Raw genomic sequence first — 27,909 nt, forward strand, 5'->3', positions numbered from 1 at the left:
TAAATTTAGCTTGGAAAGCCACATGTTCTTTGTGTGCACAGCAGTTGTTATCAGAAAATGAATTTGATTAGTTGTATTGACTTGTGATCAAATGAATGGATATACCTAGTGTTTACTGTTTAAGTCTCACCTCATTGTTCCAAGCTGTCATGAAGATTTTTAAATTGATATTATTACCCTTTTGAAGGTAAAAGTTTCAACTATGATTTGCTTTCCCTGATATGGTACCTCTTTTTATAAATAACTTTTACTTCAAAAACCAAATGCAGTTTCCTACACTGCTTCCTGCCTTTTCCTCTCCTGGAAGTGCTTATTTGCACCAATGTTCCTTTATTGATATGGGTGCTGATTACTTTCCTAATCTGCCATTCTTCAGTCAGGCTTAAACCAAGAGGGTCCACCAGCAGAGCTACGGCTGACCTATATCCTGTGTTTGCAAGCAGACCAGCAAAAATGGGATTATTAGGAATGGGAGCCCCAGAATAATTTTCACTTTCCCAGTTTATAAATATTTGGAGCCAAATCCCTTTATTCATAAGAAATAAGTTTCTGTAATATTCATAAAGGAGAGTAGTCAGTTCACTATGGGGCCTTTACATGAACCTGTTAAACATCTGATTCTCTATCCAATCCAGAACAATTATTACTGAATGAAAATCTAAGGTTATGTTCCACCATGAGGAGCTTTAGCTTTTTTAAAAAAATATTTAAAAGAAAAAGGTGAATCTTACTCCAGTCCACAATCCCAGCAGGCTGGGAACACAGAGCAAGGAACTCCCCCTCTTTCTTTTCCTCCCCCCCCCCCATACTAAATATTGACAATGGATGTAAAATTTTTCTTCTACATTATACACTTTCGCAATAATTTCAATGAAGTGAAATGCTAATTGTATTGGAGTAGTGGTGATGCAAAATTTAGGTTCAACAAGCAATTTCTGTTTTTAAAAAAAATTGTCTCTGAGCGATGTATTGGCCCAATCTAACTTGGACTGCATATTAATCACACTAGCTAAGAACCTGAAACTAAATATGCTCTTAGCTGGAGTAGGTCCCTGGTGCAAACTTCCTCTGGTAAACCACTTTGAGCCAATTGAAAGGCACAACACAGGGCTAGGTCTTTCTGCTTATTAATGGAAATGCACACCGGCTCTGTTTCACTTTAAAGTGAATGAATTTCAGAAAATAGAATGCTATTCTTTATTTTCATTCATGCTGTGCATCTGTCATTGCCAATACACTTACAGCAATGACAATTCACATAATTTGCCTTGAGATCTCAATTATAAAACTGCAAAAATTCAGCTCAGTTCAGAATATTCAAATTTTGAATCTGAATTTTATAGTTTTATAACTTAATGCATTTTAATGTACTTCTTAATATTTGCCCTTCTCCAAATTTAACATGAAGCAGGGAAAAGGGCAAAATTTCCCAGTGCAATTTCTCAGAAATCTGAAAGTATTTGATCTACTTTTGGATTCCATTGGGAATTTTGCATCGCATATCAATCAAGAAATTCCTGGTGCATCAGCTGTGCAAGAGGTTTGGCACTTGAATATTTGTATCTGAATCCGAAACTTCTACAGAGTTGGAGAGGTAAACTCTAAGAGTTCTGCACAGACCTACCAGCATGTCTGCAGAGGAGCTGGGCCACTGTTGTGGGGTTTAAGCTTGAAATCTGAATTAAAGGTTCCCCTTAGCAGAAGCCAAACAATGCTTGCTGCTTGGCTTTATCCTGCTCGTGTCATAAATTTGATTTGAAACCAAGCAACATGATTTTTTTTCCAGTATTTATTCAGTTAACAAGCAGTGCGAAGACATGAAATATATCAGCTTGGCAAGAAATCAGATGACAAGATCTATTTTAAAGTTTTAATACAATATTGATAAATCAAACTTGCTAAATGACATTTTGATAAGAGTTACAATTAAATAAAATACTATATAATGTGAGAGCCAACCTTACACTCAATGACTTGCTATGTTTTAATGTTAGAACATTGGAAATTAGTTTATTCTTTAGGTTTATTCACATTGCTATAAATTCATTTGTCATAGTTACAATAAACAGTTTCCATTGTTAATATAACAACAAGTTTTTTTAAAAGAAAAACCCTTAAGTTTGTGGCTCACGTAACTACAAATGTAAACAGTGACATTTAAATAAGTGCTGTGGCTATAACGTGAATGATTTGATCCAGGTATTTAGCTTACAAATCTATGAATATTTGAAAATTACTCAAGATAAACATTCATCAAAATAAGACAACATACTCAAGATGTATTCCAGACCTACTAGTATTTCCAATATTTTAAAATTTATACTTATTAAAAGCCACGTCTGGGGTGACATCTGATCAAAATCACTCAACATAATTGTCCCAGTAAATGGAAGTAATTCTTAAAGTTTAAAACTTTAGTGCTACCCTAGATAACTGACAATAATTAAACATCTAGTTTTAGCAATATCACAATGTCTATATTGGACAGTCTTGAATTATTCTACCTCTTCTCACACATCTGTTAATGACTGGTTGTGGTGTTCCTTTTTGCACTGCTTCAGACTGCACTACAGTCTTTGCTCTCATTGCTGTATTTATTATTACCATGTATACTGTTTATTCTGTGAACTTCACATGAGCAAGGAATTTCATTGCACCCTGGTATATATGACAATAAACTAATCTGATTTGGTGTTCAGTGACAAGTTGATCTCAGTGGTAGATTTGTTAAACCTGAGACAGATTCTTAGCCTTGGTTGCAAATTGGATGCTTTCTTGAAACAGCTAAATTCTTTACAGCGCAAGTTGAATTAGAGCTTCACATACCATTGTTTTAGGAACGTTCTACCTTCAATACTGCAAAAACCCCTCATTCCTAAATTTTAAATGGTTGAGTGACTGTCATTTTGAACAGAATGATCGAGTTGTACCTCCGGTCTGTGTTATTCTGCCTGATTTCTGCCATTTTGGTCGTAGATACACTTGAGATATTAGTTAAGTAGAAGAAAGGGCAAAGCTCCTGGACCTTATTGTTAAATTGTGGCCCCTCCTGGACTATGGGGATTTGAGATTAATTAGGTCTGGCTTTAATTGTGATTTCCACAACTAATTAATCAATGGACATTTGCTACATGTATAAGTGTTATTACCTCATTAGTAATTAAAAATTAATTGTAATCTTTTGGAGGAGAAATGTCCTTGTGCTTTAAAATTGGATTAATCAGTTATAGGGACAAAGAGCTTTAGGGAGATGAGGGATGTTGTAGAGTTGTGAGATTACGAAATAAGGCCACAAAGGGATCCAAACTTGATGACAATTTTGAAGTGAAAGTTTTAGGACAATAGGAGCTTTTGTGGGCCCATAACAGCATGGATGACGGGTGGAAGGAACACTGCCTGTTCTAATATAAAAGCAAATTGCTAGAGATTTTTGGCTTGGTACCAAAGAATTAAATTGTACAAAATGGCTTTCTATCTTCAACCCAGTTTAAAGTTCTCAACCAAGAACTAGTAGTTTTGTGTCAGCTTATGTTTACAGAGAATGAGAGCAGTTAGAAAAGGGTTGAAATAGCTGAATCTGGAAGTGATGTGGCATGGATGAGGATTTCAGTAGGAGCTTAGATATATTGAGATGACAGTAATATTTAAGTCAATTGACTGTAAAACCAAAAAGAAACTGAGCACTCTCAATGCAGATAACCTAATAAATTACCATAACCACTATTGTTTAGACTATGGAAATGCCATTAGACCCATGCACATAATGAAGACTAAATAATATAGTAGGTAATGTTAGACTGAGACTTAAATTTTCACAATCAACATGGAGAATGTCAAAGAATTGTTTCATAAATATTAGTTTTAATTTTTGATCTTTAAAACTGGGAACAGTTTGTAAAAGTATGAGCTGAAAATGCATGGTCATTTTCTAGTCTCGCACAGTAGAGGTCAAATTGATTTGTCTCAACTCATGCATTTTGGTAGCACTTAAACATGAATGCATTCTTTCATTGAGACCTTCAAATCCACTCCATTTCCACAGCTATTTACCAGACACCTAGAGTGGGATTGAGGTAGAAAATTGGTATTTTGAAGCCAGAGTGACGGTGTTAATTTGTGTAATTTAGTTCTCTGACCAAGCCAAGACAATCATTAGCATTCCGCTAGTTCATAGGGGTTTAGAAAAATAGATGGAACTGTAGTTAATTAAATTTCTATTTAATATTCCAAAGTATTTCAATATTTATTAAATGTAATTTGGCTGAAGATGATCTGTGCAAGAGCTGTTTGCACTTTGGTAAATGCAGTGTGCTGCTGTCAGGAGTGTATGCACCCCTGGTCAGCCAAACATACTCCTGGCTCTGAGTTTCTTAGTAGCTTGCTTTGGAAATGGTGAGGCATCTCCAGATGCAACAGATACTGACACAAAAATGATGTAGGTTTTTGTATGTCACCTGTAATGAGATGCTGTAAGGAAGGTGTTGTTTGCCTGCTTTCTTGATAGTATAAAGCATTATTAATTGAAGAATAGGAAGCTGCTTGAGCTACGGTGTTGGTAACCTTATTGTTATACTTGATCCCTGGTTGAACTTCAGACAACATAACTGATAGCTTTTCACCTCTCTCTAATATTTGCCAGACTTCGCTGCTGCTTCAGATGATCTACTACCTCAGTGTCTTTATGTCCAAACTTGATTAGTCCAATGTCCTCTTGATTTGACTTCTATTATTTTTTTGCAAAATTGACACCATCCTAACTTCAATCAAACCCCATTCAATTATCACTCCTGTTCTTGCGAACTTTAACCATCTCTTGTTAAGAAATTCCTAATTCCCTATTCTTGTTTTCAGATTCAGTCTCCTCCATACCCATAACCTCTGCTCTGATATTTAGCTTCCGATCATACCTGAATTTAATTGCTGCTAACATGTCTTTCACTGCCAGGGGTCCAAACTGTGAATTCACTCCCTAAACTACATTTTTGCTTCTCTAATCTTCATTCTTCCTCTTTTTAGATAAGATACCTTTTATTAGTCACATGTACATCGAAACACACAGTGAAATGCATCTTTTTGCGTCGAGTGTTCTGGGGGTAGCCCGCAGGTGTCACCACACTTCTGGAGCCAACATAGCATGCCCACAACTTCCTAAACTGTACATCTTTTTTGGAATGTGGGAGGAAACAGAAGCACCTGGAGGAAACCCACGCAGACACGGGGAGAACTTACAAACTCCTTACGGACAGTGGCCGGATTTGAACTCTGGTTGCTGGCACTGTAAAGCGTTACGCTAACCGCTACATTACCAGGTCTGCCCTTTTAAGGCACAGTTTTAAGACACTATCTTTGACCAAACTTTTGATCATTTACCAGAATATTTCCTTATTGTAAAATCATTGTTTTGATAATGTTTCAGTTTTTTTTGCTCTGCTATAGGTGCTGTATATATGGAAGTTGGTTTTGGCTGTTCTTGTCAAATTTTGAACAATGTTATTTCTGCAAACTCCTTGATGGAATGTGTGCTTGCAGAATAGCTTGAATTAATGTGATCCTTTTTATAGCTAGTTAGCACTTCAGAGGTGCAAGCCCCCATTTTTTTAAAACAATTTAGTATTTTATGTTAGATCAGATAAATTTGTGTTTACTAGCCACTATCATTCATTTTTAAATGAGCAGAATATCAGCTGTCCCTTTCTTGGTACATAAACTGTTCCAATTTGATTTTATTCAGTGGACACATAATGGCAGTTTTTGATACTTGAGAATGGCAGCAATCTAATTACTCCAGGACAAAGCTGTCAGACGTTGCAATTTCCAAAGTGTACTTCAGAAGCTCTGTCTCAGTCTGAAATAAAATGACAGACATCTATTGTTATTTTCTGTGATGCAGCTATACATCATTAACAACGTGCTGCAACTTGGAATACGAATTTTCTTCAAATTTTACCCTCTTGATATTTTTTCACATTATGTTTGGGCACAGTATTTGCAGACAACTTTTTGAGAATAGACCACTAGAGTAAGTAAGTACTGCAGAAAAGATCTAGTCAATGACTAAATCAGAATTGCCACTTTAACAGCTGTTATTCTATTTCAGAAAAATAAACATCTTGGGGGTGGAGGGAGGGAGGGGGGGGGAGGAATCTCAAAAAAAAAATTCCCTTAAAGAAAACACAAGATTAGCCACATTGCCATGTTCATCCACTTCAGTATTATCACTGACAGGAAGCAATCATGCTTTCTGATTTACTCCATCCAATAACACTGCAAATGAATGAATATATAGTTCCATTAACTTAATGTACAAAAAGGCTGGTTTTTCTCCATTAGCTATTGTGAGGAAAAGGAAGTAATGATTGGGGGATCAAATGCCTGTTGACTACCTTATGACACAGGAGACCATTTACCCCACTGGTTTCATGCTGGCTCCCAGAGCAGCAAATCTCAATTGTGTTATTTCCCTGTAACCCTGCAATTTATTCCCACTCTCACACGGCCATCAATTCTCCCTTCGATTCTTTTTAGCACTTGCCTGCACTATGGGGTAGCTTACAATAACCAATTAACTAATCACCTTTTGAATTCAGGAAATTGGCCCAGCTTGAGGACGTGTACAACGTGTGCATGCACTGAATAGCTTTAAACGTCAATACTATATTAGACAGATCAACAATCAAGGAAAATTGGGACTTGATTGAGAGAGGAGAATTTTATAATGGGGAATAAGGAAATGGCAAAGATATTGAATACAGATTATTTGTTAAAGCAGAAAACACAAAGCACACCTAAAATAGTATGCAACTGGAGAGTTTTTATTTTAAAAAAAAAGTTAAAACAAGCAGTGTCACTAGAGAAAACTTGTAGGACCACAGGCCTGTATCCTTGGATTCTGGAAGAAATGGCAATGTGCATCAATTATAGTCTTTCAGGATTCCCTAGACTCTGCTACGGCCCCAGTGGATGGAAAAACAGCAAACGCATGGCTGATACTCAATTCAGAAGGGGGGGGGGGGGGGTTGGGGGGGGAGGTGGAAAGAAAGCAAGGATAAATGTTTAGTTAGCCTAATATCAATTGACAGGGAAATGTTGAAATCCACTTAAGAAAATAACAGGGGACACAATTAGGCAGAATGTGGTTTTATGAAAGAGAAAGTGTATGACATATTTTAGTTAATTGTTGAAGAATGTAATTACCAAGGCAGATAAAAAGTAACCCATAGATATTTGTATTTCTCTAACACACTTTAGAAGGTGCTATACGAAGGGTTACCAATGAAGTGGATGCCAACCTGTGGCTGAAATGTTGTCCTTCATAAGTGCATGGAGCATGAATGATTTGTGCTTGGAGAAATTGTTTAAAAAAAAATTACTCTTCCACTCCACATTATTTGATAATTGAACTATTTTGCTTGCTTCCACATATTACTTTTTACTGAACCTAAGTTTACTGGGAAATTCCAGCACTTCCATGTCAAACTGCTGACATTTTTTTGTGGGTAGCTGCCATTAGGTTCAGGATTTCTGTGCAACCGCAAAGAACCAAACTTGCTGGCTGCTCTTCTCTTGGGGTTTTCTGAATGTGATCTGATGTTAGACTCTTGAGTCCAAGAGCACAATAAATTTCCCAGCACTTGACCCAGTGCCAGGTAATAGTTGGCAAAGGTACAGCAATCTATTCATATCAATGGAGAGTCTTTCAATTGAACATGTGTAGCTGTGTTTAAAACTTTAATTTTATTAATTGTTTCAATGTTTTTAATTTCTTCTAAAATTGCAAGATATTTCACCTGTGTGTTTTTTCAGCTGCTTAATGACCATGGCTTGTGCTGGCTCACCCTCAAGATGTTGTGCAAGCTGCCATATCAAAAGTGCTTCTGGCAGCAAGTCTACACTGGTGATTCTGGGAAAGGATTGGGTAATCAGAAACAAGATTCCCTACTTTCCAACATAGGTCAGTTAGATGCTTGCTGTAGCCACCAAGTTCTAGCTCATTATTTTCCTCTCAACTTCCTTTTACATTCTAATGTTTGCTCTTAACATGCAATATCATTCACAAAGTTTTGCTTCTACTTTTTTATTTCTCCAGATTACCCTCCATTTTTCACCTTCCCATTTGCTTCTATTTTTATTCTTCACAAAACGAGTTGTACAGCAATTGATCTAATTACTTTTGTACAAACCTGTTGGCCTCTTTCTGGACAGTTACCTACTTATTGCTGCAGAGCAAAAGAGAAAACATGGGTCATAAGTTATTTGAGTTTGTTACCAGAATCACATGGTCATGTGGAAAGCAAATAATTAGCAGTTTAATACAAAATTGGATACATTAAATACTTTCGTAGAGCTTCATCTGCAAAACTGCCTCTGGTTTTGGGCTTGTCATATGGAATTTAAAAGGAAGATTACTCTTGGGGCTCTTAGTTAATGAGAATGGCAGATGCAACTCTACAGAGAGACTTTCAAGAGATCCCATTTAATTGTGGGTAGTATAAATTCTGTGCAAGTAAGTTAATGTCCTGATGTACTAAAGGCCACTAAAAGAAAATAAGAAAAACAGTTCAGTTGGATTTTAAGTACTACTTTTCTCTGTTTTGCCCTCTCCCAGTGGTTGACTGTACAATTAAGTTTGCACCATGTCTTGATGAGATAGGCTTGATGAACTGGTTGGTATTCTCCCTTTCTCATATTTCAAAAAGTAAAATAGTATGTAGTGAAGGGCCTGCCCCAGAGGTGAGAAAGAATTAAACCCTGAATAAACTCTGCTTTCTATACATCTCTGGCATTTCCAGGAACCTTCAGCCAAGCTGCTTATTAGTGTGAATTATATGCAAGCTTTTACAACCTATCCAAAAAAAAATCCCACCACGATAAACTGAAATGTTTTTAAAAGATCCTGTTGAACAACAAAGCCAAAGATGATTAGATTTAGAATACATATTTTACTCAAACTCTGATCATATAACAAAATCATTGAGTATCATTGCTTACCTCTTCAAAACTTCTGGTGTGGCCAATCAAATTTAGATGGTTTATCATCAGATAGTATGGGTAAAGTGATGTACTCCTTGCAAACAAATATTTACAAAATTCAGGAACAGTTCTTCCGTTTTCCATGGTATTGTGAAGGTGAATAGCTTTGTACAGCATTAGAAACTTTATGGCTTCATAAATTTTTTGCTCAGTCACTTGATCCTCAACCAGGTTTTTGCATTCATTTGCTCTTCCAGTCTCGCTTTGTATGGAACATATTAATGTCCACTGTAAAAAGATTGCATATTTGTTTGCACTAGTTTCTTTATAAAATAGTATTTTTGGAATAAAGCTCAAATTATTTATTATACATGTACGAAGTTGTTTTTCAAAAAATAACATTTTAAACTCAATGTAGCTTTCAAGCAATGCTTTTGCATGATAAGGAAAACTTATTCTTAACTTATAAAATGTCTTTGGTAAGATGGATTAGTTGTATAGCAGATTTTGTTTTGAACAAGTGTTAATATTCCTTCTTGAATACAAGTTTCAGTAAATGTGAGTTTTGCTGGTTTCTAACTGGGTTAATTGTTGGAAACCTTGTGTAGAACTTAAGAGTGGGAGGTAACTCCAGCAGGAATTGCTGGTTGACGATTTTGTGGGAAACCCTCCCTAGACACAGGGACATTGAGACCAGTCAAATCATCATCATTATACAAGCATGTTTGTATTTTTTTTTAATTCTAAATCTGGGGAAGCAAATATTGTGTCTCTTCCCCATCTATTCAAACCCAAAAATCCAACTTTGAGGGACTTCTGGTCATACTTCTATCATGTGTTCCTGCTCTGAATGTGAAGCTTTGGTAGTGTCTTCCACTTTGCTCAGTTTATAAATCCCCTTCACTGCTCAAAATACAGCCATAAATTGCAATTAGTGCAACAGACAGGCACCACCTTTGTTTATGGTGAGCTCTATACATCAGGCCCTTAAGATCTAAAGTTAATGCAGTCCTGATCTTGTGCTTCTCTTTTGTTGGATCAACCAATCTGAAGGAAAATATGAAATCCATTTACAGTGATCTTGAAATCGAAGATTTTAGATGGCTCATTCTTTCAGTTCTTTGCACTTTGCAACTGACATTTTCTGCAATTTATTTTTACTTTGACCCTGTGGCCCTCACTTTCCTTGCATTTTAATTATTTAGAATTACTTGGTTATGCCACTGTAGAAAAGTGGAAGGATGAATAAACATTGCATGCAGCAGAATCAAAAATTGTACCTTCTTCTGAAGCGTTTCCAAACAAATCTCTAGTTGTTCAATGGAATTTCCACAAAGTTTCTGTTCCAAACACCACTGATTTATCCATCCATAGCCTTCCTGGGACAATTTTTTGGGAATCTATGGATGTTAAAAATGAAGAACTGCTTTAATTCAAATAAAAGGGTTTATGGCTTGTTCACTGGGACCTGAGAATTTTCTTGTTTAATTCTTATGCAGCATCTAAAGTTGCTTAATTTGGAGTATCTAATTTTGGAGAAAAGTGGAGAAAAACTGTTTGCTTTGCCATTTTAAATTAAAATAATTTAGTCACGAGAATCGGTCAAAGAAAACAAACAGTATTATTATAATTATATAATAAATACAAATCGTAACAAAATCAACCAAACACTTCAGAAAGATGTCAACACCTTGGGAAAGGTATTATGGTAACTTTTTTTACATCTGGTGATGAGGGAATTCAGGTGCAGAGTGTGGAGGAGTTGGAGTAGTTTCTGGAGCATCAGTGGGCCATTCAGTTCCTGTACCTTTCTGTAACTCAATGATGTTTTCTAATTCCAACTGTATAACTTTGCTCCATACCCCTTTAATGTACTTGGCTGCCGAAATTCCAACAATTTTAGTTTTAAAATGAACTGAATTAACACCTATTGCTTTGTTTTCCACCACATCAAGTGAAATTTGCTACCAGTTGCTTTCAAAGGCATAAAACCTTCAATCTACCCTAAAGAAATGCAATTTCACTTCATGGAATTCTTTACCTTGCATTCCTGGTTAAGATGCTGGTGATTATTTTACACTGTTCTAAGGTTTCCAGAACTGTATGCAATACATCGGATATGGTCCAACAGAGGCTATAAGTTATAGTTCTCTAGTTTTAAAGACTAATATTCCAATAGTATTCTTCACTATCCCATTACAAACTATGCCTACTTGCACCTCTAACTACTTAAGTCACTGAAACACGCCTTTGAAATCGAGGACAGAATGATTGATTCACAGCAGATTCCAGCTAAATCCCCACACCTCATTTAAATTTTGAGCTCAACATGATGTTGAGGTGATCTTGCACTGTCTACCTCTAAGCCCAGTTTACCCCACACTAGACCCTTTCCCTTGATTTCTAAATTTTGGATCTACCTGGACCCTTCTCTGGCATTTTTGTTTTTGGTCCCTCACCTTTTTGTTGCAAACTGCTGGTGTAACATCAACCGTCTTTTGGACGATAACCTCAGCACTGAACACCAAGCCATTGTTTCTTATTCACCAAATCTGTCTTGTCTAGAGAACTTTGTGTTAATATACAGAGGGATCTGAGGGTGTAAGTTCATAGCTCCTTGAAAATGGTGACACAGGTGGATAGGGTTGTGAAGAAGGTATTTGGCATACTTGACTTCATAGACCAATGTACTATGTATACGAATTGAGGTGTTACTTTGCAGCTATACAAAACATTGGCCAGGCCTTACTTGGGAGTATTGTGTACAGTTCTGGTCTCCACAGTACAGGAAGGATGTGATAGTATTAGAAATGCAGAAGAGATTCACAGAATGTTGCCTGGAATGGAGGGATTTGTGTACAAGGAGAGATTGGCTACTGGGTTTATTCTCGCTGGAACACTGGAAACTGAGGTTTATAGAGGAAACTTTATAGAGGTTTATAAAATTGAGGGGAAAAGATAGGGTAGTTTGAGTTTTTTTCTTATGGTAGAGAAGTCTAAAACTAGAAGATACAGGTTTCAGGTGTGGCGGGAGAAATTTAAAGGAGATCTGTGGGGCATGTTTATCACACACAGGGTGGTGGTTCTCTGGAACAAGGTGGTAGAGACAGATACAGTTACAGTCTTTAAAAGACATTTGGACAGGTACTTGGGTAGAAAAAGAGTAGATGCCTAATGTGGGCAAATGGGATTAGCATAGATGGGCGTCACAGTTGGTATGGACAAGTTTGGTTCTCTACTAACTTTGAAATTATGCTCTACATATTCTAAATCATTAACAATATAAACAAAAAGCAGTATTTCTAATATTGAACCCTATAGGGCATCACTATACATTTCTTACCAGTCTGAAAAAAACAATCATTCGCCATCATTGGAGGCTTCCTATTCCTTGGCCAACTCCGTACCAATGCTCCCATTGACCTTTTACTCTCCAGGTTATACCTTTTCTAACAAGTTTATTGTGCCATCCTTCATCGAATGGCTCATGGAAATCCAAGTATATATCAACTGTACTACCTTCAATCCATTCCATTCAAAGAACTTCATCAACTGAGCTAATCACAATTTGATTAACAAATCAAATGAAGACTTTCATTTATTTGCACACATTATTTTCCTAATGCAAATAGACTTTGTCTTGGTTTATTAGTACTGAAGGATCCATTTGTTGTTTTTATCCTTCTGCAACTTAACAAAAAGAGTTGTGACATTCACAATGCACCATCCCTCCTTCCATTGGAAGGATTGAAAGACTGCTACCAGAGCCACAGTGACTGCCATCTCTACTTCCCTCGATAACCTAAGATGCATCCCACCCAGACTATGTAATTTCTCTGCTTTGTCAATCTTTTAAGAAGCACGATTTTATCTATTATTTATCCTATCCAATATCTCTCTTGTCACCTCAAGTACTACTATATTGGTAGAAGCCTCTTAACGGAGGAGAAATACTCGTGTTTCCTCAGCAATTCCCTCTTTTCTTTGACTGCTCTTCTCTGACCCTGGTGCCATGGTTGACATGAAGATAGGCTTCACCACACAGTCCATCAACATGGACACCTACTTCCAATTCAGTAACATCATCTGCCCTGCTGTTGAAATCTTAAGCCAGACCTCTGCCACCATTAGACCTGGATATTCAAGTAGCCTCTTGGTTGTAAATTTAGTCATCAGAGCTTGACTGGCAATTCTGTAATTTGCACCAGATCTCAGTCACTTATCTTCTGAATTGCTTGATGTTTTACCACATTAAAGACAATGTAGAACTGCAAGTAGAAATGCCAAATAACTATTATTTTTTGATCTTCTCCACAGCACAAATAGTAATACTCCACTTAATCTTCAGCACAGATTCATCGATCGCCTCGATCACAGGATTTCAGATCCTAATTTTTCACTAAGGCTATCTGAATAAGTTTTACTTATTGGAATTATATCTTGGGTTGTTAAAGTCCATGTATAGTTATTTAATGCAATCATTTTGTGCTCCTTCTGCTCTACTTTTATGCCTAGGTTAACGCAGAACATGCATGCATAGTTTAAGTACATGAACAACCTACAATGAGAACTTTGGGGAAAAATCAGAAATACTTAATACTGACCTGCTCCAGATTATCCATGTACCCCTCTCTGAACTCACTATCTTCCATATCCTTCTTGGTGAATACAAATGAAAAGTATTCAGTTATGACCTCACCCACATCCCTTGGCTCCACACATAGATTAAGCCTACGGGAACCCACTCTTTCCCTGGCTACCCTCTTGCTCCTGATATACTTGCAGTGGGTCTTGGAATTCTCCTTAATCTTACCTCACATGGATATTTCAGTTATGCCCTCCTAATTTTTAAGTTCTTTCCTACACACTCAATATTCATCAAGAGACTCCCTTGATTCCAGTTGCCTAAACCTGCCGGATGTTTCCCTCCCCTCCACCGATTAAACATTCCATATCCTATGCCATCTAAGGTTCTCTACTGTTGTCATCTTTGCCTTTCACCCTTACCAGAACATTGCTGGCCCTGAATTCTCACTAACTTTCATTTAAGACCTCCCATTTGTCAGCTGTCATTTTACCCAAAAGCATCTGCTTTCACCTTACTTTCGCCAGGTCCTTTCTTGCACTGTTGAAATCAGCCTTCCCCCAATTCAAGACCTTAACTTGCTGACTAATCTTCGCCCTTGAAACTGTTCCCAAAATGTTCCCCAGACACTTCCCTCACCTGCCCAGTTTCATTTCCTAAGATAAGGTCGAGTACTGCCCCATCTCTAGAAGGACTATCTACATATCGTCTCAAACTCTTGAACACACTTAACAAATTCTGCCCCATCTTAACTGCTTGCACTAAGCCTATCCCAATTAACACAGGGAAAGTTAAAATCCTCCACTGCTTTGCTCTTACATGTTTCTACATATGTTCCTCTGATTCCCACAGACTACTAGTTGACCTACAGTATAACCTCAGCAAAGTGATTGACACTTTCTTATTCCTAAATTCTATTGGTTCTATTTGGCCTCCGGATGAATTTTCCAGGATGTCCTCTAAGTACTGCCATGATGTTCTCAACTGTCTCTGCATTAGCTAGAAGAACAGCACAATTGTGAGGGTAAAACTGGCTTAACATTAAGAAGCTGTACTTCATTTCTCTCAGGAGACTTGTACAAATGTCACAATATTATTTTCTTGCAGGTTCACCTTAGTTTAATTCATCGATGATACAATGCGAGTTGAGCAATATCCTTGGCAGGCTAATGTGGTCTGTTGGACAGAATGTAATTAGTTTCCTTCTATTCCAAAAGTACACATGGTCTGAAAAATGGGGAATTTCATCCCAAAAACCCCAAGATGAAAGAAGCTGCAGAGAGGGGTGGTGTCAAATGGTAGTTGGCCTTGTAGGAGCTGAACATTATAAACAAAGTTTTTTTTTCACTACTGGAGTTTAAACTCAGTTCACAGGTACCCAGACTGATGTACAGTGTTTAGTGAGCTTTTGAATACTGCACAAACAATACAGGACAACAATGGAGTCAATTACCTGTGAAGCTTCCTCAGTCATTATCCAAGAAGGGAGCTGCTTGCCTTTGACCAGTGCCTGACACACAGTCTTTCTTAATTGATGATAATTATCATTCTTCAAATTTATGGCATTTTCAACCTTGTGGGGAGAAAAGCAAGCAATGTACTCAAATACATTAAATAAACATATTGGTGCTAACCTAATGAATCTCAAATCAAACATTTTTCTGCACAGTTCCAACTGAAAAATTTTGTTTTCCCCTGTTATAGGTTGGCTTAAAGCAACTCCCAATGCATCCCAGTGGCTGGGAAGTAAACCTAATTGTGTGAAGCCACCTGACTTCTGAATAACATCTGCAGAATTACACATCAGAGACTGGTAATGTATTATATGGATGTGACTGTATTTTATAATGTTATCAGATAGGTTGTTGGGCAATAAGAACAACTTGTAATTATATAAAACCTTGATATAGAAAGATGATTCACTGAGACTAAAGGAAAATAATTGCTATGCCATGCCAAGAAATGAGGTATAGGAAGGGAATTCTAAAACATTTTCTTTATTCATTCCCAGGATGAGAGCTGCCAGTGGTAAAGCCAACACTTATCGCCCATCTGTAATTGCCCTGAAATCATAATGAACTACTTCATGAATCAATGCAGTTGTTGTGGTGAAGGTACTCTCTCTATGCTGTTAGCTAAGGAGTTCCAAGGTTTATCTTGGTGACAATGCAGGAATGGCAATACTTCCAAGCCAGCAGGCATGTGATTTGGAGGAGAACTTGTTGCTCATGAATGTTGTGTACCAGCTGCTATTGTTTCTCTGGGCAGCAGAGATCAGGGGTTTGGGATACATTGTCAAAGTAACTTTAGTGTGACCATGCAGTGTATTTTGTAGATGGCATATACAAGTGGTAGAGGGAGCGAATGTTTAAGGTGGTGTGACCTTCTTTATCCTGGATAGTGTTGAGTTTCAAATCTTGTAGGAGCTGCACACATTCTGTGGTAGAAGGTATGCCACTGAAGAACACTGAAAACATTTGGGCCCATGATACTGCCCTGAGAACGCTAACAATGGTCCTTTTTCTTCTCATTGTTTTCCTTTGAATGAAGTATGACTTCAACCTTTGGAGTGTTTTTTTTCCCCCTTGGTGCCCTTGACTTCATTTTGCCAGGGCTCCTCGATGACAACACTTGGTCACATGCTGCCTTGAAATTAAGGCAGTCACTCTCACCTCATCTCTGAAATTCCACTCCTTGCTCCACATTTGGACCAAGGCTTATTGAGGTTTGGAGTCGAGTAATCCGGGCAAAACCCAAATTTAAGCATCGATGATCAGCTTATTAGTGAGTGATAAAATTCACAAATGCTGGAAAGACTTAGCAGGTCACTTTAATTCTCCATTCCACTTCGACCTCTTCTGTCCGTGGTCTCCTGATAGCCAGGTCAAAGTGGAAGAGGTGATGACAAGTAGCCCAGGCTTGTTTAAGTCAGAGGCAGAATGTCTTTGCAATCATCTGTGAGAAGGTAACAGACATTCAGGGGGGAATGCACAGAGCAGCAATGATTTGTTTGCTGGCTGAGTTCAAGGAAACAGCAATCAATGGGTAAATGTGCTGGGAAAGAAGTTATCAATAATGTCTGTACCCATCTATAATTAGCAATTAATAGAGAAAATGTATGGCCCAGTAGGTGAAATAGGAGAACACTGGGTTATCACTTTTATTTAATGACTCTTTATCTATGCTCACGTACAGGTTCACTCAAGGTCAAGCCTGGTCATCAGAAGAACTGGTTTGAGAAGATCCCCCTCCTGTAAAATTGCATAGCTTAATGGATTGCCAGTATGCACAGTATTCTACAGGCCGGAGTATCTCACCTGCCTCAATGACTTTTACACGTTTCTGCAATTTGCCTATACATCTGTTCCTCTAATTCCCACTGACTATTCACAGGTCAACTTTAAAGGGAAAAAACACAAGGAAGCAGCCGTGACATTGGTATGTTCAGAAGATGGCTTCATTAATAAACAAAATAATTTAGAACCATTTCTGCTGGGTCTTCATATAAATGCATTATAAAAAGGTCTTGACATTTGTAGAGAGGACACCTAGTTGAGAGGTGCTGCAACAACCACCTCTCGCTCAACATCAGCAAAACTGAAGAGCTGATTCTTGACTTTAGGAAGGGGAAGGAGGGTGAACATGCGCCAGTCTACCTTGGGGGAAATCAGTGGTGGAGAGAGTCAGCAACTTTAAATTCCTGGGTGTTAACATATCAGATGACCTGTCCTGGGCCCAGCACATAAGATGCAGTCATAAGGAAAGTGTGCCAGCACCTTCACTTTCTTAGGAGGTTTAGCTTGTCACTGAACAAACTTCTACAGGTGTACTGTTGAAAGTATCCTGATTGGTTGCATCATGATCTGGTATGGCATTTGAATACGCAAGAAGTTGCAGAGTGTAGTGGACTCTTCCCAATACATCAAGGATACATCCCTCCCCACCATCAGTAGTATCCACAGGAGGCGCTGCCTCAAGAAGGCAACATCCATCATCGAAGATCCCCACCATCCAGGCCATACCATCTTCTCGCAGCTCCCATCAGGCAGGAGGTACAGAAGCGTGAGGTCCCACACCACCAGGTTCAGGAACAGCTACCTCCCTTCGACCATTCAGTTCATGAATCAACCAGCAAAACCCTAATCACTAGTTTAGCAACATTATGGCCACTTTGATCACTTTGCACTAAAATGGACTTTGTTTGTTCTAACTGTATTCTTTCTTGTAAAAATTGTATAATTTGTTTTTCTTGTGAATGCTACTTGTATGATGCTATGTGCGTGTGATGCTGCTGCAAGTAAGTTTCTCATTGCACCTGTGCATACATGTACTAGTGCACATGACAATAAACTCGACTCTGACTTTGAAGTCTGTGTCATGCCCTAAGACGCAAGATCATTCATTACTGGAATAAATTCAGGACAATATTTATTAATTACCTCCATTTTAGTCATATTTCGTTTAACTTGATGATGTAAAATAAGGTCATTTCTGATCCCACTGCCTGAATCTGGAAAAGGTCAAGAAGAAAAAGTTGTGTCATTGTATTATTGATGATCTTTGGAAACCTGTAACTCTCAACTTTAGTGGGAAATCACAATGGTCAAGGCAAAAGTAATAGAGAATGCCAAAAGAGCACTGTTTTTGAGCTCTCTCCCTACGAAGTATCATTCTGAAATCATGTTCCAAGTATTCAGTTTCAGCCTTTTGTCTGCCCATATCCATCTGCATCAGCAATCATTTGATGATCCACCAATTTAAACATTTACTTTGTCTTATTTAGCTGCAATTCGAGGGGGGAGAGGAACAGCATCCAGGCCTGCACTACCTAGTCTGACACGTTTTCAAGTGGATCAAGATAAAAACCATTGGTCAGTAATTTCTTTATCATAAAATAGAGATTACAGTACAGGAGGTCACTTAGCAGTTAAATCCATACCAGTTTTTTTTTGGAAGAGCAATCCAGTTTATCCAACTTCTTCCCATAGCCCTACAATTTCCTTCCTTTCAGATACTTTATGCAGCATCCTTAAGAATACCACAATTGAACTTATTCTACTACTGTCCCCAGAAAGGCATGCCGAACCCCCAATTGTGATTAAAAAGCTTCTCCTCTTGTAACCTTTTGGTTCTTTTGCCAACAGACCTCATCCCACGTCCTCTAGTTTTTGCTGCTGCAGCGATTGGGATCAGTTTCTCTGTGTCTAGATCCTTTCACTGTTTTAAATATGTCTGTCTGATCCCTTCACAATCTCTTCTGCTCCAAGGACAATTCCAGTTTCTCCACTCAATCCAGCTGACTATAATCCCTCATCCCTGGAATCATTCCAGCAAATCTGCACTTTCTCTAAGGCCTTCATATCTTTCCTAAAGAACTGGACTGGATACTCCAGTTGTAGCTGAACCAGTGTTTTACTTAAATTATAAAAAAAAACTCAATAGGTCAGGCAGCACTTATGGAAAGAGAAACAGTGTTAACATTTCAGTTCTGATGAAGAATCTTCAACCTGAAACTTCAATTCTGTTTTGCTTTTCCTTAGATGCTGCCTGACCTGAGTGGTTCCTATATTTTCTGTTTTTATTTCAGATTTCCAGTATCTGCAGTTTTCATGTTAATTTCCAGTGTTTTCCCAGCTCTTATACACAGTGATACAACAGAATCAGTCTGCCTGCTGCACTTACTGTGGGTACAGTCAATCCTTAGTTTCTCACAATCAAGTGTTCTTTAGCATTTAAAAAAAAAATTAACGTGCTAAAGTTACAGATTGAAGTAATACTAAAGTTACACATAAACATCCAATAAGCAAATACCAAGAGTACCTGAACTGCTGAGACATCTTTCCTTAATGTCATCCACGCTGCAGTATAGATCCTCTTCCTCATTACTAGGTAAATAGAAAAGGGATTAAAAATTAACACTCTAGAAAATATTTCATAATATGAAGGGTGAAATAATGTATCAGCTCACAACATAGGCCATAATTGCAGCATTTCATTTGCATTGTGCCTTTACTTTTACATTTGTAATTTGATTTAAGTTTGTTCATGCATAAGAACCAGTTTGAGCCCTTCAATAAACAAACCAGCATCATGGAACGCCAATAAATTTACAGTGAAAACTAAATTCTGAAATGTTTTTAGACAGATCAGTAGTGCCCGTTTGGAAAATACTCCATTATCTTTTTACAGTTTAAAGCAGATGTTTACAAACCTCTTAATGATTTGGGATTAGATTAGGTGGTTCTGTTATTTCAGACGATAAGGTCCCAAGGTCCAATGATTCACATATGTTTATCCTTGGCTGCTTTGGAAAAGAATTTGCAAACTGGTCCAAGATTAGGTTACGGATAGTACAACCACAGCAACGAGTGAGATAAGGACCCAGCTATTAATGGAGATGGAGTGGCTGAGGCAGAGAAAACAAATCTAACAAGTTAAGGAATGCAGAGATTGTGTTGATCTTAATGGAGCTGGATGAGCAATCCTGCTAGTCCTAGCCCATAAGGAATAGTGGAGGAGACGTATAGCTGGGCAGCCAGCAGTTCTGCCTCCTTTCATTGCCTAATCTTCTGACACCATCTAATTTCAACAAAAATGATAAGTCTAGCATCCACTGCAGGAAGCAGGAGTCCCAGTGCTACTGGTGGAAAACAACGCGGGGGCACATGCATAGCTATTTAGTATCACACTCTGCATATTTCACTTTTTAAACATCGATCTCAACAACTCACCACTCGCTCTCCACCCCAACAGCGGAGAGATAAATATCTGACTGAAGTCAGGTGTAATTTAGGAGCCTCTCAGACAAACACTATCCAGAGCGTGGAAATACATCAAAATCTTTCATCATCACTGCACATAATTCTGTAATCACTAATGAACAGCATTTCACTAAGTCTGTTGAAGAGACAGAGACTCAAGAAGGTGGCTCACTTTCTCAAGGGCGATTAGGGATGTGCAATAAATGCTGGCCATGCCTATATCCTGGAAAATTAATGTATAAAAATCTTAAAACATTCAGCAGCGATATGCTTCACTTGAAAATATTAAAGAAGTGTGTACAATGTCCTCCACAAAAAGTTACAATGGGGTAAAGATCAGTCAAGTTTTTTTAAATGTAATCAAGACATGTTTTTATGTTCACCTCTCCCCCATATATTCCTGGTGAATTGCTTCAAAGTCTTGATCATTTTAGTTTAGTCAGTATTTAATCCATTGTGTGAAGTGTTCAATAAATTAACAACTAATGATATAGTTTTCCTCAATGTCAACAAAATGAAAGAGCTGGTCATTGGTTTCAGGAAAGGGGGTGGTGTACATGCACCTGTTTACATCAACGGTGCTGAGGTCTAGAGGGTTGAGAGCTTCAAGTTCCTGGGAGTGAATATCACCAACAGCCTGTCCTGGTCAAATCACGTAGATGCCACAGCCAAGAAAGCTCACCAGTGCCTCTAATTTCTCAGGAGGCTAAAGAAATTCGGTATGTCCCCTTTGACTCTCGCCAACTTTTATCGATGCACCATAGAAAGCATCCTATCTGGATGCATCACGGCTTGGTACGGCAACTGCTCTGCCCTGGACCACAAGAAACTGCAGAGAGTTGTGGACACAGCCCAGCACGTCATAGAAACCAGCCTCCCTTCCTTGGACTCTGTATTTACCTCTCGCTGCCTTGGCGAAGCAGCCAGCATAATCAAAGCCCCCACCCACCCGGGTCATTCTCTCTTCTCTCCTCTTCCATCAGGTAGAAGATACAGGAGCCTGAGGGCACGTACCACCAGACTCAAGGACAGCTTCTACCCCACTGTGATAAGACTATTGAACAGTTCCCTTATACAATGAGATGGGCTCTGACCTCATGATCCACCTTGTTGTGACCTTGCACATTATTGGACTGCACTTTGTCTGTAGCTGTGACACTTTACTCTGTACTGTTATTGTTTTTACCTGTACTACATCAATGCACTCTGCACTAACTCCATGTAACTGCACTGTGTAATGAATTGACCTGTACAATCGGTACGCAAGACAAGTTTTTCACTGTACCTCGGTACAAGTGACAATAATAAACCAATACTATGAAGACACACATTCAATTAAGTCTAAGTCCAGCTGATTAATTTATTCAAACATAATCTACTGTGAAGAAATTCCTTTATACAACTTACCCCTGTCTTCCAATAGTAAGACATGAATATCCATGATTTTCCAAACATATTTCTGATTAATGTGCCTCGCAGCAAGGCACCCACCCAGAAGTGTGGATTCATAAAATTATACTAAGAGTTTTGGAATAATGCTGCTCCTCTTGGAGTCCATTTTTAATGTAACAAATTAAGATTTTCAAATGATGGTTAATATTATCACTGTTGGTCAAGCATCCAATTTGAGATTTTCTCAGGAAAATAGACAAAAATCATACAATGAGATCGCAAAGATCTCGAGATCCCTCGATTTCCATTTATTGGGCTGCTGTACAATACGAGTATTGGCTCAGTGGTAGGATTTCTGGCTCTGAAAGTTCAACTCTGCAGTAGATCACAGCTCTGGCAGCTGCACCCAATGAATCACTAGCACTGGTTTCTCTTCCTGCTCTTGAACCATTACATCTTGTGTCACCAAGCATCGGTCTTTGCACCTGTTATTTCTCATCTACACCAGGTCCTGTAATAGCACCATCTGGAAACTGGGTCAGTTTCCGTATGTATGCTGGCAACGCCCCGTTCTACCTCCCCATCACTCCTCTTGACAACCTCATTTTTATCAATTGTCAGACTGAATTGTTCGACTTGAAAATAGAAATTGTCTCCAATTACATTTCTTGAATGCAGAAGCGAGTGCCTTCAGTATCATTTATAAACTCCATTGTCCCTCTCCCTGGCAACTGAGTGAGGCTGAAGGAAGGCTCTTTGTAACCATGGTATCATACCTGGCCAGGCATGTATGTCATCACGAAGGCCATTTATTTCTACCCTTATAATGCTGCCTTTCAGTGCTCCTGCTTCAACTTACCCGCAGCTGAAACCTGTCTTTGCCTGTGTAGCTTCAGACCTACTGGCCTCCAGCCTTCTACTTTATAGATCTGAGGTCACCTTTTGTCCTAACTCAAGTTCAAGTTCAAGAAAGATCTTCATTGCTATTATATTCAACTAAAGTTCAAAGTACATACACAGGGTATAAATGCCAATGAAAATTAGCTTCTCGCAGCAGCAGCACAGTACATTACAAACGTAAGTTAACATAAATTAACAGAAATTATACTTACAAATGTACAAAAATTAAACAACAAAATAAACATAACGACACTAGTGAGAGTTCAGCGAGAGAAAAATAACTTACACTATTCACCTATTACCCTCTGCCTGTTGACCAAGTTTGGCTTCCATTTAAATAATGTTTTGATTTTAAAATTTTCATCATTAATTATTGACCCTCCGAATCTCTGTAGCCTCCGGCAGCCTTCTAACCCTCAGAGTTGTGTGCACTTTCAACGTTCATGTTATGATTATCTGTGAACTTAATCAGTTGGCCATAAGCAACCATGTCTTTATCTGTCAAGGGTCTAAGCTCTGGAATTCCCTTCCTAAACTTCAATGACTCTCTTTTTCCCTTGAAGATATACCTTGGATGATTTCTCAAACCAAGTGCCCTAGTATCTCCTCGTAGGGTTCAGTCAAATTTCAGATGCTAATATTCCTGTGAAGCATCTGGATTTTTTTATATGATGTTAAAGATGCACTTGATATGCAAGTTGTTATTTACAACTGATGTAAACATGTCCAGTGGGATCCTTTATCTCACTAAGGCTTTGATTTTCCAGGTTTTTGTGACCTTATTCTTCTTATTCTTACAACTACTATCTATTACTTTACACATTTTTTGGAATTAGTTTGCCAGTAATGTCAATCCTCAGCATTAATCAAACACAAGTCCCCCATCACCAAATCTGGCATCACCTGCAATTCTGAAATTATATTTCTGATTCCCAGGCACCAGCAATGTCACTTTACATTACCTGACCGACTGCAGTGCGCTGTTTGCATCACCAGAGGTTGCATCATTACAGGAACTGTCTTTCAAACTGGTGTAGATATCAAGAAGATCCATTGATTTTCGGGCATTCATTAAAGAAAGATCTTCATTGCTATTATATTCAACTAAAGTTCCAAGTTTCTCGACTCGATTATTGTGCTGCAGCAAAACAACTGAGTTCCTGGAAAAATCCTTGTCATCTCCACTTTGTACTATTTTATTGTTGTTTTCAGTCCGTGTGCCAGTGGTGATTTGTTCCTTTATTTCTGATGTTTGTTCATTGCCACTGAGACTTCTGTTAGATGTGGTGTCTTTGTTAGATGTTAATCTGTCATTGGTCAAGAGTATTGTATAAATATAACTTATAACCACTCCAGCAGCTGACAGTACAACAAAACAAAACAACACAAAATCTGCTACACAAAATACTGCTTCAATTCCAGCAGAGATCTGGTTCAGAAACTGCACAATGTATTCCATTCCCAGTGGTTCTCACGTTGTGTGCAGCTGCAGAAAGAAAAAGATAAATACTAAATCATTCTCATTTAGAAAAACAAAAGACTAACTGATTTTAGTACCAAGTCATTAAATATATGACATTGCTTCAGAGATTGGTGTAATAGATCTGCAAGCATTAATACATCCTGAATCTCACTTAGATATTTCCTTCTATAATCAACCTCCCACTCCAATAACAATCGTCATAAAACCAAATAAATCCAATGATCTACAGACAAAGTGAAGTCTACCTGGACAAAATGAGATGGTTTTTAAAATTCATTGTGGACGTCAGAAACTCATGGATTGACGTGCTTGGACAACAGAGCTTTTGCCTGATCCAGTGGCTAGAGATATCTTTAGCCTGACACTTTGGTGCTTGGAAGGCAAGCAGCCCAATGTTGTAGATTACTGGGTTGGTGCCTGATGTAAGTGTATGCCACATGTTACTGTGAGCTCAGTCACCTACATCTGTGGAATCAGCACTGATTTCCCTGAGAATAAAGCTAAATAATGGGCTAAATATTAAAGGATCAGGGTCTTAAAACTAGACTGCACAAGGATTCTTGCCAGTTTGGTGAGAAGTTTATCATCCTTGCTATACTACATGTTGTATCTAGTACAGCAGCTAAAATTCTATACTATTATATCTAAAAGCATTTCACCACACAAGACAAATTTTAGGCCTGAACCTGTATAATACTATAGCACTTTACAAAGAAATGTAACTTTTTATTCTTTTTGTGGACCACACAACATGATCCTTCTGTACAGGAACACTTAACAATTTCTCAATGCTTAAAAAGTATTGTGCTTTTCTATTCTTGCAAATGTTGCCCTACTGGGAAGGAATCTTCCCATATTATGGACTGCGAGTGGCTGTGGACCAAATACCAATCGATGCCCCTCCACAAGTACTAGCTGAAAACAGCCCCTTAATTCCTACCCCGTTCTCCATCCTTTAACCAATCCCCTATTCATGCTAATAGGCTGGACTGTCCAACCAAACGAGCCCAGAAAGAAAGCGGCAAGACTGGCAGAGTTGTTCATTCGTCACCGAGCCAACCATCTGGTCCCCAAAGCTGGTCCCTTGTAAGCTGTCGGGAGGTGCTATCTCCAGGGCTTTGCATCAGTGGGGTTGGCCTCCATCATTCAACGTTCCAGCTCAGCCGAGACTTTCCACTAAACCAGATGCCTGAATGACTAGTGGCCTTTCCCTGATTGTCTGGCTCAGTCTGGGACCCCAGATGGGGTAGGAGAAGGGTTTGGCAGAAGGCAAAGTAATTTGGTTAATATTGCCCATAGTAATTGTTTGCACAAGCTACCAACCAGCAAGAGACAGGTATTTGGAAAATAGCTAAATGATAAATGAATGTGGCTTTAACATATTTTTTAATTTTTAAAAATGTTTCAAGTTTTTCAACTGTTGCTTCTAACCAGGTCAGTGACACAGTAACTCTGGTGCTGGAGACATAAGAGACTACAGGTACTGGAATCTGGAACACAAAATAAACTGCAGAAGAACTCAGCAGTCAAGCAGCATCTGTGGAGGCAAAGGGATGGTCGATGCTTAGGGTCGAAATTCTGCATCAGAACTCTGGTGATGTTTCTCAGGTGTGTTCTTTGAGGTGGTGAACAGGTACAGGTTGACTCGCCACCTTAAGGCATACAGCCAAGAGACCCTCACCAAGAGAATCATCCATGAAACCAAGGAAATGACACCAGTGCATGGGGGCTGAGTGTGTGATCCACCAAATGTGCTGACAGCACGTTTGGTCCGCTGTCTGAACTCAGTCAAGTGTTTACCAGGCTACATTTGGCGCGACTCATCTTTTTCTTTTTACATATTTGTAGAAGCTTTTACATCCATTGTTATGTTCCTTGCAAGTTTACTCTTGTACTCCATTTTGGTCCCTTAATCAACTCTTGCACCTTTTTTGCTGAAAGCTGTATTGCTCCCAACCCCCAGGTTTGCTACTTTTTCTGGTATCTTTATATGATGCCTCCTTGGATTCAATGCTACCCTTAACTTCTATTCTTTTTGGGTTGCTTTTCCTTTTGTGTATTTGCACCAGAAAGAAAATGTATGACTACAGCAATTCATATATTTGTTCCTTAAATGTTAACTGTTAATCTTTCCCCCCAATCGATCAAAACCAACTCACTCCTCATACCATGGTAGTTTCCTTTGTTCAGATTCAGGGTCCAAGTTTTGGAAGAAGAGTGGGTCAAGATAGCCATGTGACTATGCAGACCAGCAATGGATGTCAGATGGTCACTTCAGATGGTGTGTTAAATATTTAACTAAAAAGTCAACCAGCATTAACAACATACTGATTTATTTACCCCAAGTTGTTACGTTTCCTACAGAATGAGGAATTTGCTGAATAATATTTTTATCAACTTAATGTAACAATCCTACCCAAAATAGTTTTTTTAATCAAGGGACGACCCGAAGCTTGCCAAAGATGCAATGCTGTACGTTCTTACACAGCTTCCGTGTATGAACACAAGTCGGCCTGGTGCTTCTGACCCTGGGCTGCAATGAACCCGAGCGCCCAGTGAAGCCGACCGTGCCCCGGGCGCAGCTCTCCAACCACGTCCCCAGGATGTCTGGCCTCCTCGGAAAACTAAAGCAAGCTTCACGCCACTTTGCAGTACGCCTGGAGCTGAGCTGCGTTAACGAGCTGGTAAATAAACATTGTACAACGCTTTCGTGCTCGCCACACCGTGCTGGAATCCGCAGCGTTTCATTTCCAATAAATAAGGTAAAATTCCAGGTCGCTTCCCTGTGGAGGGTATGATTCCGTTTACCTCGTCCACGCTTCCTACCTGTTGTCGGCGGCTCCTCTCCTGCAGCTGCCAATCACAGCAGAAGGGAAGGATCAGTGCGGACACTCCCCTTCCTCCGCCAGTCTGTTAAGTACTGCCAAGGGCTTGCTTACTTCCTTTTAATGGTCACACCACATGGAACCGGGTGTTGGACGGCCAGCAATTATCTATAAATGCTCAAATAAATAAAGCACCGCAGATGCTGGAAATCTGAAACAACAACAGTGAATGCTGGAAAAACTCAGCAGGTCAGACATCTCTTTCTGCCTGACCTGCTGAGTTTTCCAGCATTATTGTTTATACTTATCTACTAATTCTACTTTCCAGCACCATAGCCTTCTTTCCCATGGTGTTTCAAGTGCACATCAAAATGCTTGAGTTTTGTGAGGGCACCTGCCTCCACTGCGCCATCAAGCAGCGTGTTCCAGATTCCAACCACCCTCTGGCTAAAACAAAAACCTCCTCAACTCCTCTCTGACTCTCCTGCCTCACACCCTAAACCTATGCCCTCTGGTTGTATTCAGCTCTGTTAAGGGGAACAAAATCCACCATCTAACTTATCTATACCCCCTCCCCCTCATAATTTTGTGTATCTAAATCAGGTTCCTCCTCAGCTTGCTCCGCTCCAAGGAAAACAAACCCAGTGTCTCCTCATTGCTGAAAACACTCCATCTCAGCCAATACCTGGTGAATCTCCTCTGCACCCTCTCCAATGAAACCACATCCCTCCTATGGTGTGGCAACCAGAACAGCACACAGTACTCCAGCTCTGGCCAAACCAATGTTTTACCTACTTGTACCATAACTTCACTGCTCTTATATTGCAAACTCTGGCAAATGAAGGCAAGTATTCCATGTATTTTCTTCATCACCCTAGCTACTTGGCACTACTGCCTTCATGTACACCAAGATATGTACACCAAGGTCACTCTATTCTTCAGTACTTCCTCAGGTTCTACCATTCGTTGTGTATATTCCTAGCGTTGTCCTTC

The 27,909-nt window shown here is 38.9% G+C and overlaps 1 protein-coding gene and 1 long non-coding RNA gene across 5 annotated transcripts in view; one reads left to right on the top strand and one right to left on the bottom strand.

Moving 5' to 3' along the window:
- LOC127570325 (uncharacterized) overlaps nucleotides 1-17,901 on the top strand; it is a 36,139-nt gene extending 18,238 nt beyond the window's left edge. For both annotated transcript variants that reach the window (XR_007956340.1, XR_007956341.1), the window contains exons 3-5: nucleotides 15,260-15,368; nucleotides 15,567-15,669; nucleotides 16,751-17,901. This is a non-coding gene — a long non-coding RNA (uncharacterized LOC127570325). The remainder of the gene's footprint in view (nucleotides 1-15,259; nucleotides 15,369-15,566; nucleotides 15,670-16,750) is intronic.
- LOC127570321 (ubiquitin thioesterase otulin-like) lies at nucleotides 1,857-26,980 on the bottom strand. 3 transcript variants are annotated; one of them, XM_052015764.1, is made up of 8 exons: nucleotides 26,918-26,980; nucleotides 23,571-24,094; nucleotides 19,376-19,440; nucleotides 17,995-18,065; nucleotides 15,009-15,128; nucleotides 10,251-10,370; nucleotides 8,989-9,258; nucleotides 1,857-5,845 (listed from the first exon to the last, which is right to left on the bottom strand). In XM_052015764.1, exons 2-8 carry the CDS (start codon nucleotides 24,065-24,067, stop codon nucleotides 5,780-5,782), a joined length of 1,209 nt encoding a protein of 402 aa, XP_051871724.1. In that variant the 5' UTR covers nucleotides 24,068-24,094; nucleotides 26,918-26,980; the 3' UTR covers nucleotides 1,857-5,779. The 3 variants fall into 3 exon arrangements, with proteins under 3 accessions (XP_051871724.1, XP_051871723.1, XP_051871726.1); XM_052015763.1 differs by lacking the exon at nucleotides 26,918-26,980 and adding an exon at nucleotides 26,576-26,893; XM_052015766.1 differs by lacking the exon at nucleotides 26,918-26,980 and adding an exon at nucleotides 26,260-26,358.
- Between the last annotated feature and the right edge of the window lie 929 nt (nucleotides 26,981-27,909).

This window comes from Pristis pectinata, chromosome 5 (assembly GCF_009764475.1).
Source record: "Pristis pectinata isolate sPriPec2 chromosome 5, sPriPec2.1.pri, whole genome shotgun sequence".
NCBI lineage: Eukaryota > Metazoa > Chordata > Chondrichthyes > Rhinopristiformes > Pristidae > Pristis > Pristis pectinata.